General features: G+C 36.8%; 1 protein-coding gene across 9 annotated transcripts in view; it reads right to left on the bottom strand.

Moving 5' to 3' along the window:
• LOC119650690 (sodium/potassium-transporting ATPase subunit alpha) overlaps positions 1-14,817 on the bottom strand; it is a 146,530-nt gene that overhangs the window by 41,214 nt on the left and 90,499 nt on the right. For 5 of the 9 annotated variants that reach the window (XM_038053656.1, XM_038053655.1, XM_038053654.1 and 2 more), the window contains 2 exons: positions 5,668-5,748; positions 416-565 (listed from right to left, as the gene is read on the bottom strand). In XM_038053656.1, the coding sequence (XP_037909584.1) occupies positions 416-565; positions 5,668-5,748 (231 nt within the window). Of the gene's footprint in view, positions 1-415; positions 566-5,667; positions 5,749-10,456; positions 10,600-11,761; positions 12,007-14,817 lie in introns of those variants that run through there. The other 4 variants (XM_038053660.1, XM_038053661.1, XM_038053662.1 and 1 more) reach the window with 3 other exon arrangements.

The following is a 14,817-nucleotide window of genomic DNA, read 5'->3' as shown; positions in this document are numbered from 1 at the left end:
GAAGGAGGCAAAGAAGCGGAGGACTGCAGATTTGGAAACATAAAGACCTAGGGAAGGCAGGCCCGCCCCGTGAAGTAATGCCTAGATGGTGGTCCCATGGGGCAAGGGCAGGAGAGAGATGGGGGTGTCCTCTTTTACGATGATCCTAACGGGGGTTTTGTAGTCAATTATTTCGGTACTTCGGAGTCTAGGCACGATATAGTGGCAACTTCCTGATTTTTTTTCCAGATTTTTCGGTTGAGTAGCTTCTGAGAATGGGTCCATAAAAGAAATGAAAGAAAGAATAGATTTATTTTACACAAAATCTTAAAACATTATTGATTTCCTAAGCTTGACTGATGTTACTTCTTAAATTCCTAACTGAACTGCTGTCGGCTGTATCGAACTGATTAAAAAGATCAAGGATCATACTTACATTTTCTGGATGTGTTTGAAATCGTTGATATAGCTCCTCTGGTGTAATTTTATGGTAATCGATATCTAATTCCTGCTTAAGGTCCTCTAGATTTTCTTTCCCCTTTTTACCCCCTCCCTGTTGCTTTTTAGGCGGCATCCTGCGACGTGACTAAAATGTTTATATAAAAATACAGTTAATATATAAACTTAATTTTCTTGAAATAACAATATAATGAAATGTTAATTAAAGACTCATAATTACTAACTAAACAGTTCTGATCTTGAAATATTTCTCATTTATCAAAACGCGTGTCATCATTGCATCATTTATAAATTTGATAAATATGAATATTGTTGATGGTAAGCAATACTTAAATGGCTGTAAATGGTAGAATATATTCCAAGATCAACAGCAAAGCTAGTAATGAAATTCACAAGCTCGTCTTATATATTTCAACGCTCAGTGATGTTGTTTGGTGTTATCCATTACCTTTAATTATATTTAAAATTAGGACAGTAAATCGACTCGTTACCTGATGGTTTTTTCTTCCGATAGAGTATTGTTCACAAAATGATGAATGGATGAATTGTTGATGTTAAAAATTAATAACATGCAAAAATTTGAAGCATCTATCCAAATAATCCGTTTAATTAACAAATCAATCTTTTTAGCTTATGTTTTTTACTATATTCGCTAGTTTTCTTATATCGTTTCAAAATGATCCAACTTGAATTAGTGTCTCTCTTAGTTAGGATTCTTTCTGGTCTTTCTCTCCATGTGCACAAATTTTCCGGAGAACACTCACCGAAACTTTTAAGGCAAAGTTCCAGAAGTTTCAACTAGCATATTAAACGGTATATAGTAGAATAATAATACAGTTCTTATCATTTACTTATCAAATCTTTTCATGTGTAGCTTTCCGAAAAATACTAAACATTTCAAAGTAAATATACAAATGAGAAAAGAAGTTGATTCTCTCCTCTTCTAGACGAAATAGACCGAAAACCGAGAGAGCCTTATTAATTTCGCTTGCTCAGTAACTTTCCAAGAATTCTGCAGACGTAAATACCAAATGTATCATGAAAATTAAAAATAGCACAAATGAGCACTCACGGCTAATTCGTTGAAATGCAACAAATAATGACGTCGACAATATCGTTTCAATCGTCATGACGTAAAGTTTATATACAAACTAGACAAAAAATCCGATAACCGCGTATAGAAGGTCAGGTTTTTTTTTTCATAAACAAATCACAACAAACGTGATGTGAACAACATAAATTTCAATTTGAATTTCTAGACTTCTAGGAATAAAATTGGCAAGGGATCAAAACTGACGCTCGCTGATCTCTTGTATGTAGACGCTGATCATGAAATCTAAAGTTTAAAAATACTAAAACGATTCGTTGGGGACTGCATGGTGCTTGAATCTCACATGCTAAAGTAGCATTGGAAAATCGAAGTTTATATAAACCATGAAAGTTGCAAGCTAACGACATTTCTCTTGGCATGATTCCAAGGAAAGACCGATTTTTGTGATAATTGAATGAAGTTGTACTTGAACTGTACGTGAAAAGAACTCTCATTGCAAATATAGTACGATTTAGGGAAAAGCAAAAGCTTATATGAATAGACAATCTTTTTGTTTACATTTTGAATTTGAAACATAAGGAAAATAGACAATTTATTGGATGCATCAAATAGAGATCAGAGGGGATTTAATAGAAAGAAATTTTTGTTGACAATCATAACTTTGTATTACATATTGGCATATGAGGCAAACTTTTATTTTTAATTCAAACTGGGAAAATAAAATTAGAATCTGCATGTGTCAAAAATCAGTCTCTGTATAAATAAGACGGGAAACCAAAAGCTTGACGCTATGTAAGGAGCATAACGCAGTTCTCCATTGGCTGATAGCATTGGCTCGAGATATTCAAATCGCTCAGTTCTGGCAATGGCAGTAATCTGCCCCAATTCGGAAGTCCTAGAATGAATTTAAGGGGGGTTTTCCAGTAAATTTCTGAAAGTTGGTAATATACTATTAGTAAGTTTATTTGACTAGACATCGGAATGGGACATATTTTGAGGCCTAGATTTCATCTAAGTGCACCACCCCAACTTTTTTTGAACTTTTAGATTGAGTAGTTTCCGAAAATCAGTCCTGTCTCACTTTAAGTGCGTAAAATTTGAATCCTCACTCGCGCACTTTGCAATTCACGACTAAACTAATATGAATTGCGAAAAGTAATAATCGAAACCTTTCGTCTGATACCCTACACGGCTATATCCGGTGAACAAATTTTTTGAATCCCCCCTTTACATGTACGGGGAGCCCCCCTTTAAACTCCACCCAAATTTATGCCACTCGCTGTATGCGTGGGATTTCATAGTTCCTATCTGTCTACCAAATTTCATTCGAATCGGTTTAGCCGTTTTGGAGAAAAGTACGTGTGACAGGCAGACAGACCTGTGAGGAGTTGCCAGATCTACCATCAGGCGCGACCCCAGGCGGCGGATAGGGGTATACCTATTCATGTATAAATATGTGTTGATGAACTTTTCTTTTCTGGCTGTGCATGGGCTAGTGTTTGCTCATCTCTGGTGCGTGGACCAAAATGGCTATGAAAAGGACACCCAGAAAATAAAACCAACTGGGACCGATTCAGAAGGGGTAAAGTTACGGTGCAGGGGCTCGGAACCCCAGTATCGGCGGCTTTTCGGAGTGAGCATGCGGGCTCCCGGCCGTCGATATCCCCCGACCGCAGTGTTTCGGTGGTGGACAATTTGGCCACCGTGGCATCAAATAATACAAAAGTTTTAAATTTGGAGAAGGAGGTAATAGCTGGTCAAAAAAGGCGATTTCGACACCTATCGTATTTGATCAAGAGGTACTCCAGCAGCACCAAATAGATCCATTCAGGAGAAGCCCATCAATTTTACGATCTCTTCCAATACCAAAGCCGGCAAAAGAGAAAGCTCATGCGAGTTCAGCAATTGAAAAAGGTGAAAGAGTCAGTAAAAGGAGTAATCTGGCCAAGACTCACAGAGAACAGAGCCCTGACCCGGAAGAACTACTTTTTATCCAGCTTGGGACTAAAATAATTGAGCTGTCCGAATTCATTAACGACAAGCACAACGTGCATCAAGCCATTAAAAACATGGTGAGAGCCATCAGGGTCCTTTACAAAAGGTCCCAGGAAGAAGTAAGAAAGCCTAAGGAAAAACCAGACATCCCAGCCCCAACAGTGCCACAGGCGACCAAAGTGACACCAAACCACAAGGTCATCGATCTTCGATCAAGTAAGCGAGTGCGAGACAAAGAGCTTTGGGAAGGGGAAGCTTTGGGGAATCAACAGGCAACAAAAGGAAAAAAAAAAAAAGATCCTTGACCAGTCCAACAAATGGAACTAAAAGTTCAGAAGGGCCCAAAGTAGGAATGTCGACTAGTGAAACCGAAGAAAAAAGAGCAGTGGTTGAACAAAAAAAGAAACAAGAACCCAAAGGTGCGAATTCGCCCGGAGGCAATTGTAATTTCCAGCAGAGGACAGCTAACGTATGCGGAGATACTGAAGAAGGTGAAATCTGACCCTGACCTAAAAGATCTAGACGGAAATGTCAGCAAAATCCAGAGGACCCAGAAAGGGAATCTCATGTTTGAGCTGAAAAAATCCAGCGTGGGGAAAACTGATGACTTTCGTAACCATGTTATAAACTCACTTGGGGAGAATGTCGCTGTTCGTTCCCAAAAACATGAGATCTATATCCAGTGCAAGTATCTCGAGGAGGTAACAACCAGAGAAGAGATCTGCACTGCCTTGAAGCAACAATTCAAGTTGGAGAAATTCAGCGAAGGATCTACCGTGAGCCTAAAAAAAGCTTATGGCGACACTCAAACGGCCACAATGTCACTGCCAGTAGTGTTAGCGCAGAAGTTGTTGGCCGTGGGAAGGTTCAGATTGAATGGGTTGTTTACCAACTAAGGGAGCAGATCTCTTTAAAAAGGTACTTCAAATGCGTACTGTTTGGACACTTCACGAAGGCATGCACTAGCGGCATCGATCGTTCCGATCGATCAGGGCTCTGTACTGGCCCCACAACTGTGGAACGTCATGTATAATGATGTACTTAACCTTCGGGTTCCGGAGGAGGCCACGGTGGTAGGTTACGCCGATAATATAACACTGGTTGTGATCGCAAAGCATCTCGAAGATGCTGAGTTATACTCAAGCGAAGCAATCAGTGCAGAAGCGGTACTCATCACTAAGCGCCGCAAAAGAAATGACGCCTGCATTAGAATCGGCGATCGTATCATCACTTCCAAGCCGGCCATCAAAGACTTGGGGGTGATGATAGACGAAAAACTCAATTTTAAGCATCACATAGAGAATACTTGCAGAAAAGCATCCACCACTAGTATGGCAAGGATGATGCCAAAAGTAGGGAGACTGCGACATACTTGCAAGCTGATCATAGCCAGGGTGGTGAGTTCTATCATGCTGTATGTAGTCCCAGTTTGGGGAAACGCGGTGCGGGTTTTAGGCAATGCATATAAACTGAGTACGGTTAACAGAAGAACAGCCTTAAGGGTGTGTCCTGCCTTCAGGATCGTCTCAGACGATGCATCGTTCGTCATCTAGGCAATGATGCCGATTGACAACCTGGCAACCGAAATGATGAACATTTATACACCAGGTCCATCTCTCCCTTATCGCAAATGAAAAAAGCCGAAAGGGAGAGATCCATAAGCAGATGGCAACAGCAATGGGAGTTGGGAGTGGTTTTAGTGGGTACAAATCCCCACGTGCCCAGGGCAGTCTTTTGAAGATTTCCACCTCCTTAAAAAAACAGACAGTCAGACAGTGAACCGATTTTAATAAGGTTTTGTTTTATGTATACTAACTTCGGAGTTGAGGAGCATTTACGTCAGAAGATATATGCTATCAAAGAATTATACTATATTATCCGTTTTATATGCATTTGATTTCTTCTGCGATGACACACACCCGATCATCAATTAGTCTTAACAATCTTATATTTATTAATTTTTTAATCCAATCATCCTTTACTACTAAAAAATATGATTTTGAACGTAGAACAAAACTTAATAGAAAAATTAATGAAAAAGATACATAATAACTACAAATGTAGATATATTTACAACAAAAATTATGAATAATATAAACAGAGGACGTGATTTAAATTTATATACAAGAATTTAACGCATACATATTCGTATATAATGATATGAAATGATGTTTCTATACTACCTTATATAGTCCATCCGCAGTGAGATTATCATCCTCGGTTGGAGCGACTGTAGCGACTCTGTATGAGTCCTCCCTTCCATGCTACATATAACATTTAAAATGAAAACAGAACAAACAATAAGCATAACAAACAAAATCTTTATAAAAAATTGTTTAAAAGCAAGTATATGACAAATGTTTCATTGTAATGTAAGTGGCATGAGTAGTAGTATTTCAGAAGAAGCAGTAGTAGAAAATAGAAAAAGAAATTAAATAAAAGAAGTGCATTCACTAAATAGCAAAACAGGAAAAAAAAACTTTTAAACGTGCAATTGAAGATGGAAATAATGGACCCTGAAGTGTGGATACTGAATCGTGTTTGTGGTCGATTTTAATTATATTCTAATCATTTATTTTTCCTTGAAGAGTCATATAAGCAGTAGGATCTTATCATGTAGAATAAAATCATCAACTGAAAAAGCATTTTTTATTAAATAAAAAAACGCTTCGGCTTGCATTTGCAATAAATTCAATTGTTTGAAATAATAAAAACTTGTTTTCCTATTCGCCAGTGTTGATTTTTATTTGCAAATACCGATATTTGAGGAACCACTTGTTCTCTTCATCAGTGCTAACAAGTCCTGAAGGGAACAAGTGGTTCCCGAAATATATAAATGGGGGAAGATTGGGTGAACTTTTGGTTCATGAAGATAATACCATAACTGACCAAATTGGCGAGCAATCTAATGGTTGGACAGGTCCCTTTATTTTTCTCATATTCATTTAATGCACTTTTTCTTCCCAATGTTTTACAAAAGTCTATTGGTATGAATTATGTCTGCGCAAATTACGTGTCTATAACAACGAAGACTCCTTTCTCGCAATTTGTCCACGATCAATGCAACTCCATACCAATCGCGAATATCCTCATTTCGTATGTGATCATGATGCGTTTCAGCCACTGGGCCATTGCAACATCTTCGTCACCATTACCGCGAGGCATCGTTCATTGTCTTTTATTGTCGGCCAACACTCAAAACCATAAAAAGCAACAGGGCGGATGACACTGCGGTAAATTTTGGACTTAAAACGTTCGTTAATACGTCGATCATAAATGTGGATAAATAGACAATATCGGCAATTTAACTATTAACATTCTGGTTGAACTCATGGTTATGCCAACATCTTTGGAACGGTCTGTGTTTTCAGAAAACAAGGTGCAAAATGCAAACAGGATCAACATAAAGTTGTCACCAACAAGATTATAGAATACGGCAATAGGCCATTGATAATTTAAAAAGGCCGCCTCTATACTGATGCGGAGTCTGAGCGCGATCTGCCATTAATTTTTTTTACACTCCTCGACTCGCTCTGGTCGGTCTTGACGTCAAATGATGTTAAGTGAAGGAAATGATGGCTAATATCATCATTTAACCAACTCCCGGAACTTTTTCGACCGAATATACAGAGGATCATGAAGGTGATGAGACTCTGGTAAGAATCGAACGCATTAAATAGGGAGCATCACAAGACTTCTTCCCCGAGCATATAATTTCTATGGAGCAAAACTGGAGCGTAATGCTGACCACATGGCCTCCTACAGTGCTCTGTAGTGTATCGTTACGGTCTTGAATGAAGTGCTCTAACACACTTCAAGGCCCTGATCCAATATGGATTGTTGTGCCAACGATTATTATTATTATTAAAACTGCTTTAATTTTAGAAGTGAGTATTATAAACAGTTAAAAGAAGCCTCAATGGGAAACTCCCCTCCCCTCGAGATTATGGCCAACCTGCAAACGAAATTATTTTCGCCCGGTCTGATGCCGCTATCATCAGAAAATACGATCGGCTTCCTCAATAGACTGCATTCCAGTATCGAGTTCACCCTGGAGATTGAAAAGGAACGTTAATTACTTTTCTTGGACCTGTTCTTGGGGAGAAAGCGAGAGAAATTAGACCTGCAGATCTACCAGAACCCGACAAGTACCAAAGGAGATATCTCCAGCACTTTGAACAACGCTCGCACAAAATCGCCTCTTTCGACACATGATCTACCGGATGTTAACCTCTGCCATTTCCTCAGAAGACCAGGTGATTCAGACGAATTTCATTTTTCAGGTCGCCAGACTGAATGGATACACCGACCTGAACGTCAACACCTTGATCAGAAAAAGAAAAAGGGCGCAAGCACTAACCAACCTGCCGATCTACAGACCTGGTGGAGAACAGCTTTGGAATTTACTGAAATCTCTCTTTCGTTGAAAGGAGAACTGGATCTGGACATTGTTGTCACCAACAGGAACAACCAGCTGAAAACCCTTCTGGAACCAACTAAGGGCCCAATCAACCAAATGACCAAGTTCGGGATATACGAAACTTCCTGCGTATATTGCAGAACAATATACATCGGACAAATCGAAGAAACATGGAGACATATCTGCAGGAAGCAGAGTTGCCGGAAAAAAGATAGCGACAGTCTTCCCAAGGAGAACGTGAGATTGGTGCAACACGTAAGGAATGCAAAGAAGTAAGGCGTGGCCGAAAGTCTAGAAATTCATGGAACCCCGAAAGACTCACTTCCCAACTGGAATCAAGGCAATGGATGCTCCTGGTTTTTCAAATTGACCAGGAGATGAACTCGTGAGGATAATTATAATAACCGTTCCATTCGTAAGACAAATAATGGGGGGAAGGGGTAAGCCGTTTCAAAGCGGCCATCTAATCACTGAGGCAACTCCGGGAAATATCAAGAATATTAGATGTTAAATTTGTAGAAATCCAGACCAATCAACGAGAAAAATAGCGCAAAAAATAAGTGTTAATGAACGTAAGAAATATTGGTATCACCAAGTTCGGACTCCGTTCTTATAAAATAAATCAAGTTCACTTTTTAAATGATTAAATGAATCTAAAAAAGAAAAAAATTATTCGCTTTACCGCTGGCTTTGATAGAATTTCTCTCCATGAATTCAGTAAGCTTAATTCGTGACCACTTGTCTAGAGGACAATTAGACCTTTGAAATGATGTATAGGTTGGGCGATCTAGGTGGCGGGAAAATGTCCGTAAATTGGGAGAATCTTCTGAAAAATTGTAAAAGCCCGTATCTCCGTTAATATTGAGAATTTCCAGAAAAGGAGCTTAATTCGTGATCAATTGAAATGATTAATAGAGGAAGGGTCTAGATGGCGGGAAAATGGCCGTAAATCGAGGGAATCTTTCGAAAAACTTTGAACGGCCGTATTTCCGTTAATGAGCTAAAATGTGGTACACTCGAGAAACACCGTTGGCTTTTATTGAAGAAAACCTAGAAAACAACACCACTATCCACCAGGAGCGAGTTTTGCGAAAAGTATTGCAACCATGAGTTGCCAATGATATTGTTCAAGGATTTATACTTCAACCGGATCGGGCTTCATCCCAGTCGCCTGGGCTCAACAATCGCAATGTGCGGGAAATTGTTTCCTGGATGCTAAAAAAAAGTGTTTGTCCTCCCGAATTCCCTGATAGGAACCTCAGCTGATATTTTAAAAAAGTGCTGCGGCGAACTTAGGGCGACATTCTATCCATTGACTTAATTATTTCCTTGATTTTCACAAGAGTTATGAACTCCGGAACATTTTTAAATAAAATGTAAAAACTTTTTCCTCAACCTGTATATCCCAAAAATACTGCATTTTAGAAACCAATTGTCCCAGTCGCCAGTGTGGGTTCTTCACCTCTCCACACTCTACATTGACGAAGGGAATAGTTGGTTCCCGAAATACAGTATTTGTGTGAAATATAAATCGAGAATTCTTAGCCAAGAACATTTGTTGACCAAATTTACACGAAACTTCAATTGTGAAAATCCAGTCACATTTTGAAGAAACATTTTCCGATATTCTATATTTATGTGAGAAGGAATTCATATTAACAGATTTGGCGATTTCCCAACTGAAAAAGTGGAAAATTTGAACTTTTCTATGAAAGTGGAATGGATTTGTTGACGAGAAAAATAATTTATTGGAAAAAGATTATTCCGAATACAAAGTTAAAATTTATGAGTCATTCGCTTGACAGATGTTCCATACAATAACGGATGAGTCAGACTAAGAGGAAGGAGGAAAATTTAAGGAAGTAATGTCATACTGAATATGGAAGATGTTCAAGGTGAGTTGGGGCTGTTATAGTAAGATTTTAGTCACGCCGGAGAGAGTCTGACATGCATTCAAATGAAACTATTTCTGGAAGGCCTATTTAATGTCATTTGACTTTCCACCTTGCCGTGAAATTTAACAGATAACGTATGGCGATATCAGCATTATGGGGAAGTCAGTTTCTCAATATGCATGGACAGTGCAGCTCTAATTCGATCATTGGATAGTTTTGTCTTGGTGCTCTAGGTGGTAGACTACTACTATATTATCTAATGCACAGCAATAATTGTAAACAGTTTCATTATTGGTTTTTAAATGAGTTCAATTTTCATTTTCATATAACACCAGATATTTTATCAATCTGAGAAGGACGGTTGCTGTTAGAAGTATTGATCCTGGACTGACAGCGATTTCTTCCAATTTAAGGCAATTTTGTTAGCAAAAAAAATATATTTGTGATTCGTTTCCCCCGTTAAATTTTTCATCATTGACAGATATACTTCATATAATAGATCCAAAAATTAAGCTATTAACTAACATTCTTGGAAGAGATTTAGAAACTTCAAACAGAATCCACCACTGTACAACAACCAGAAAACTACAAAAAATATTTAGCACTGTCAGATACAATCTGAAACAATCTTAATCAAAATCAACATCTGATAATTACATTCGATTGAACCACGAACTCACACTATACACAATTTGAAAACTTGCCGACTTTATAGAACCACCAAATGCTTTTTTAGATTTTTGACATAATTCTATAGAACAAATTTATGTAATACTGTCACACACTAAAAAATCGATGAAATCTTCTCAACGGCAAAACGTCCTATGAGTATATAGTCGTGACACGAACAAACCAACGGAAATGTATTTTCGTATAACGCATGCCTAAAACGAAGGAATTTTCTCTTAAACGTAAATTGCACACCAGTCCGTTATAATGTGAATATAACCATGTTTTTATATACACTTAAGGGAGAATTATAACAAAGTTGAGAGAGTATGGAAGAAATTAAAATGCCGATACATATTTGAATGCGCTCCTTGCTATCCTTTAATGAAATACCAGAGATGCTTGTCGCTAGAACATATGTTCGAAAAGGATGCCTTTCTTTCAAAAAGGGAGCAAACTGAAGTTCGATTTACTCATATTAGACTTTTTGGCTTTTGACCCAGACTGGATGATGATGATATTTAAAAGTTAGCACCGAAGTGCACTAAGTTTAGAGTCAAATCAATAAACTTCACTTTTCTAGAAAGCAGAACTTATTGATTTTTCACAGCAATTGGCATATAAGACTATGAAAAGAAAGTGCCTAAAAATAAAACCAACGGGTATGTGAATATCCAAGACAATTTCTTTTCAGATTGATTTATGTCTACTTTCATAAATCAAGCGTCAATAGGATAGCACTTTCATTTCCTTGGCATTGAGATTATGAATTAAGTAATAACACAAGGCAATTGGTTTTCTATTTTTACTAAAGGTTATCCGAGCAATACTAATAGAAATGTGACTTTCTTCCCTCAATGAAATGCAATAATAAGATGACCAATAGATTACTGTAGTATATATGAGGAGATGAAGTATCTTTTTATCAAATGAAAACAAATTATAATGTATCAACCTTTTGGGAAAAATATCAAATATCAATTTATCAACTTAATTCTTTCATAAAAATTAAAGTATTATTATTAATGTTTGGTCATAAAAATTACGAAAATATTAACAGAATATGTTTGTATGAAAATATTTCAGTTGATGTGGAACTATCATGTTTTACAATTCAAAACAGCAAGCATTAATATCAGCAACGAATCACGTTGTTTCAAAAGCATTTTAATAAAAACTTAAACATTCATGTAAACAAAGGAAAACAAAATTATCTGTAAAAACTATTAATTCAAATTTCATCTAGGACATTCACATCTAAAATTTACTAACATCACTAATTTTCTTACGTACATTTCTTTGACCTGCTAACGGTAGAGATAGTTAGTTGATTATTATAATCGTTTCTTGAATTCCCTTTCTCCACTCTTATCCTCTCTCCAATTAAGTTTAAAAATTCTAGCCCCAACGCGCGAGTAACAAATGTATGTGCAATTTAATGTTGTGCGTTCAAATGTAGAACAACACAACAAATTACCCCACACACTCAAATACAACACGCACTATCCTTTAACAATGCGTTTCAACCTCTAAACCAACTATTCAGATTTTATTGATTTTATTTCATACGATTACGAAGAAATGGTGCATGAAAGATTGAAATTAAAGAGAAAAGATTAAAGAGAATTAATAAAAGTAGAATTTTTTTTTATAGAAATACTATGCTCTATTATTTGTCATATTTTTAATTAATGAACCTGACTTGAGCAGCAAGTGAATTGATTCTCCTGAGAAAAAAAAGGATTACGCCTGTTTTCCTAATCGACACAGAAATTATTATTATCCCCTTTTGGTTTTCCACTGAACTTAGTTAACAATCAACTCTATCTAAAGTCACAGGCACTAGAATAACAGTGACAAAAAGTGTCCAAACCGCATTTTGAACCTGCGCTATCTGATTGCTAATTGTAAAACTTCCAGAAAGATATTTTTAGGCAGGGCTTGTTTGAATTTTAAATTAAGAATTTTTTTAATAATTTTGCTGTATAAATAATATGATTCAAAAAACTACTGAAATAGACCCAAAATATTTTCAAACAAGAATTAAACTGCTAAATAATTACCAGTTTTTAGGTCAATTTTAGTTTAATGTACAAATACTGTATATCGGGAACCAGCTTTTCCCTTCTTTAGTGCATCTTCTCCCAAAGTTTTAGATAGTTGGTTCCCGAAATGCAGTACTACCTCGATTTAGTTATCTTTTTTCAAAACAGGAAACTCTTCTTTAATTTTATTCAACCTTGGAATATTACTCAACATTTCGACTATGGGATAAAAATATTTATACCAGCGTAAAATAATGTAACTATGTACTCTGGGCAATATGAATTAGTCTTTAAATCTGTGTAAGTAATGGAATGAACCAACATTTTTTTTTGTTTCCGATTTAACTTTGGACATTTTTTAAGGCTAATAAAATAATTTTATATTTACGTATTATATATCACTTTGTCATATTTGACCTTCCTTCCTTCCACTTTCTTTAGCTTTGGCTGTATTTAATTGTTTATTTTATTTTCCTTCTTAAAAGAAAATGAGAAAACTGAAATTCGAATACTTTTATATCATATTTAGAAACCTGTACTAAGCTAGCGCAAGATGAGATAGCGGTTCAAATCTAATGGGTAGCAGAAGGATTTGTATTGTAAACTGAGGGTCCGACATCACTCGACTCGAACTTTCAATAAGACCTAGGTAAAATCAGGATAATAATCGCGCTGGCTTCTATAATATTATATCGCCCCAAGGATAAAGTTCAAATTGGACTGTTGCGACATCGATCATTATTGGAATTATCATATGAAAATGGATTTCGAAGCATCCCAGATGGCATAATTAAAATGTCAACTACCAGGTGTGAATACAGTCTCTAGGGTAGAAGAGCAATATAGGAGAAAGGTATTTGATAACAGATTCTTGTGCTACACCAGAGGAAGGGGAAAGAAACGAGATTTGCAGCCATCAAAAGTAAAATTGCAGGGTTCGCTAGAGAGTTAGGAGGCGGCCTGGAGGAATGTTAAATGAGACAATTTTGGACAGAAGTATCATGTGATTAACAAAGTCAAAAGCCTTTTAGATAATGTGTACGTGCAGAGAACGTGCACTTTATGCCGATAGTTTAGACATTTGGCCACAAAGCTAATGAGATCTTCAACTATAAGTCCTCCTGTCGTTACCATATCTCATCGCTCAAAGTTTTTGGAACAGGAGGAGGAAAACAAAAGGCAATTCTCAGCGAGAGAATGATCGCCACTTTTCTATTTACAAGGATAATGATTTCATAGGCCAAAAAAACGGCAACATCCATAGCTCTTGTTAATTATGCAGACAAGGAAAAAATATATTGAATTGTTTTTAATAAAAAGTAGTTAGAAATACCATCGCAACCGGATACAACGTTTACGTGAAGGTGGTCAATGTGGTACTCCACTAATGGATACGGAGGGTATTGCCAAAGACGTAGAGCAGGCTACACCCAGTCCAGAGAGGGTAAACGGAAGAGAAGGAGTCATATACCGAAGTTTTGAAAGGGTAAGTCACATGAAAATTGAGGCGAGTCAGCAAAGGAGTCTGTTGACTTGAGGAAAGCGAAATAAGGCTGGACGGCGCTGCAAATATTATGGATATGAGACCAAAAGGACTTAAAATTTTCACATGTTAATATAGCCTCGACACTCGCCAGATAATCCTTCCTGGATTTAGTTTCACATTTTCTTAAAGTTCGAGGTCTCAACATCTGTTGAAAATAGCAAGGTAATATTTCGATAAATAAGCCAATTACAGCCGAGAAAGTGAAACGTGTTTTGCGAGTGTTTTCCCTAGGGTTGTATTCATTGCCAAATTTTCAAACGCGTTTTTCACAAAGCCACGTTTTTCTAATCGGCATCCAAAATTTCTCGAAAAACAATGAACCGATTGACTCAAAGTTTTTTTTGTAATTATTCCATACACCATTATCGAGTGCTTGTCATAGGGGTGCTTCCGTTACTTAGTTCTTGTCTTATAGGCAAAATAATAGCTAATTTTTGGCCTAAAAATCACTATTTATGTTCAAGCGTCTGCCATTTTGTCATAAAGTGATATTTTCAAAATCGACTATGACAAGTGCTACATTATAGTATCTAATTTAATAATCTTTTTGTTTTTTTCTTGCTAAATGATTTTTGAAAAAACGCCAGTAGGTACTGTGTACGCAGATTTTTTTTACGGCACTCCAAGAATTATAAAAAATCCTTGTACATTTTGGATATTTAAAAGAAAAAGAAGTCGGGAAACCGGAAACTAGACGTTTTAGATATAAAAGGTTTTGTGTTTCCCTATGTGAGGAACGATGGGTGCATGACAGTTCC

This window comes from Hermetia illucens, chromosome 3, assembly GCF_905115235.1.
Source record: "Hermetia illucens chromosome 3, iHerIll2.2.curated.20191125, whole genome shotgun sequence".
Classification (NCBI taxonomy): domain Eukaryota; kingdom Metazoa; phylum Arthropoda; class Insecta; order Diptera; family Stratiomyidae; genus Hermetia; species Hermetia illucens.
This window is presented reverse-complemented; position numbering and strand designations above follow the sequence as displayed.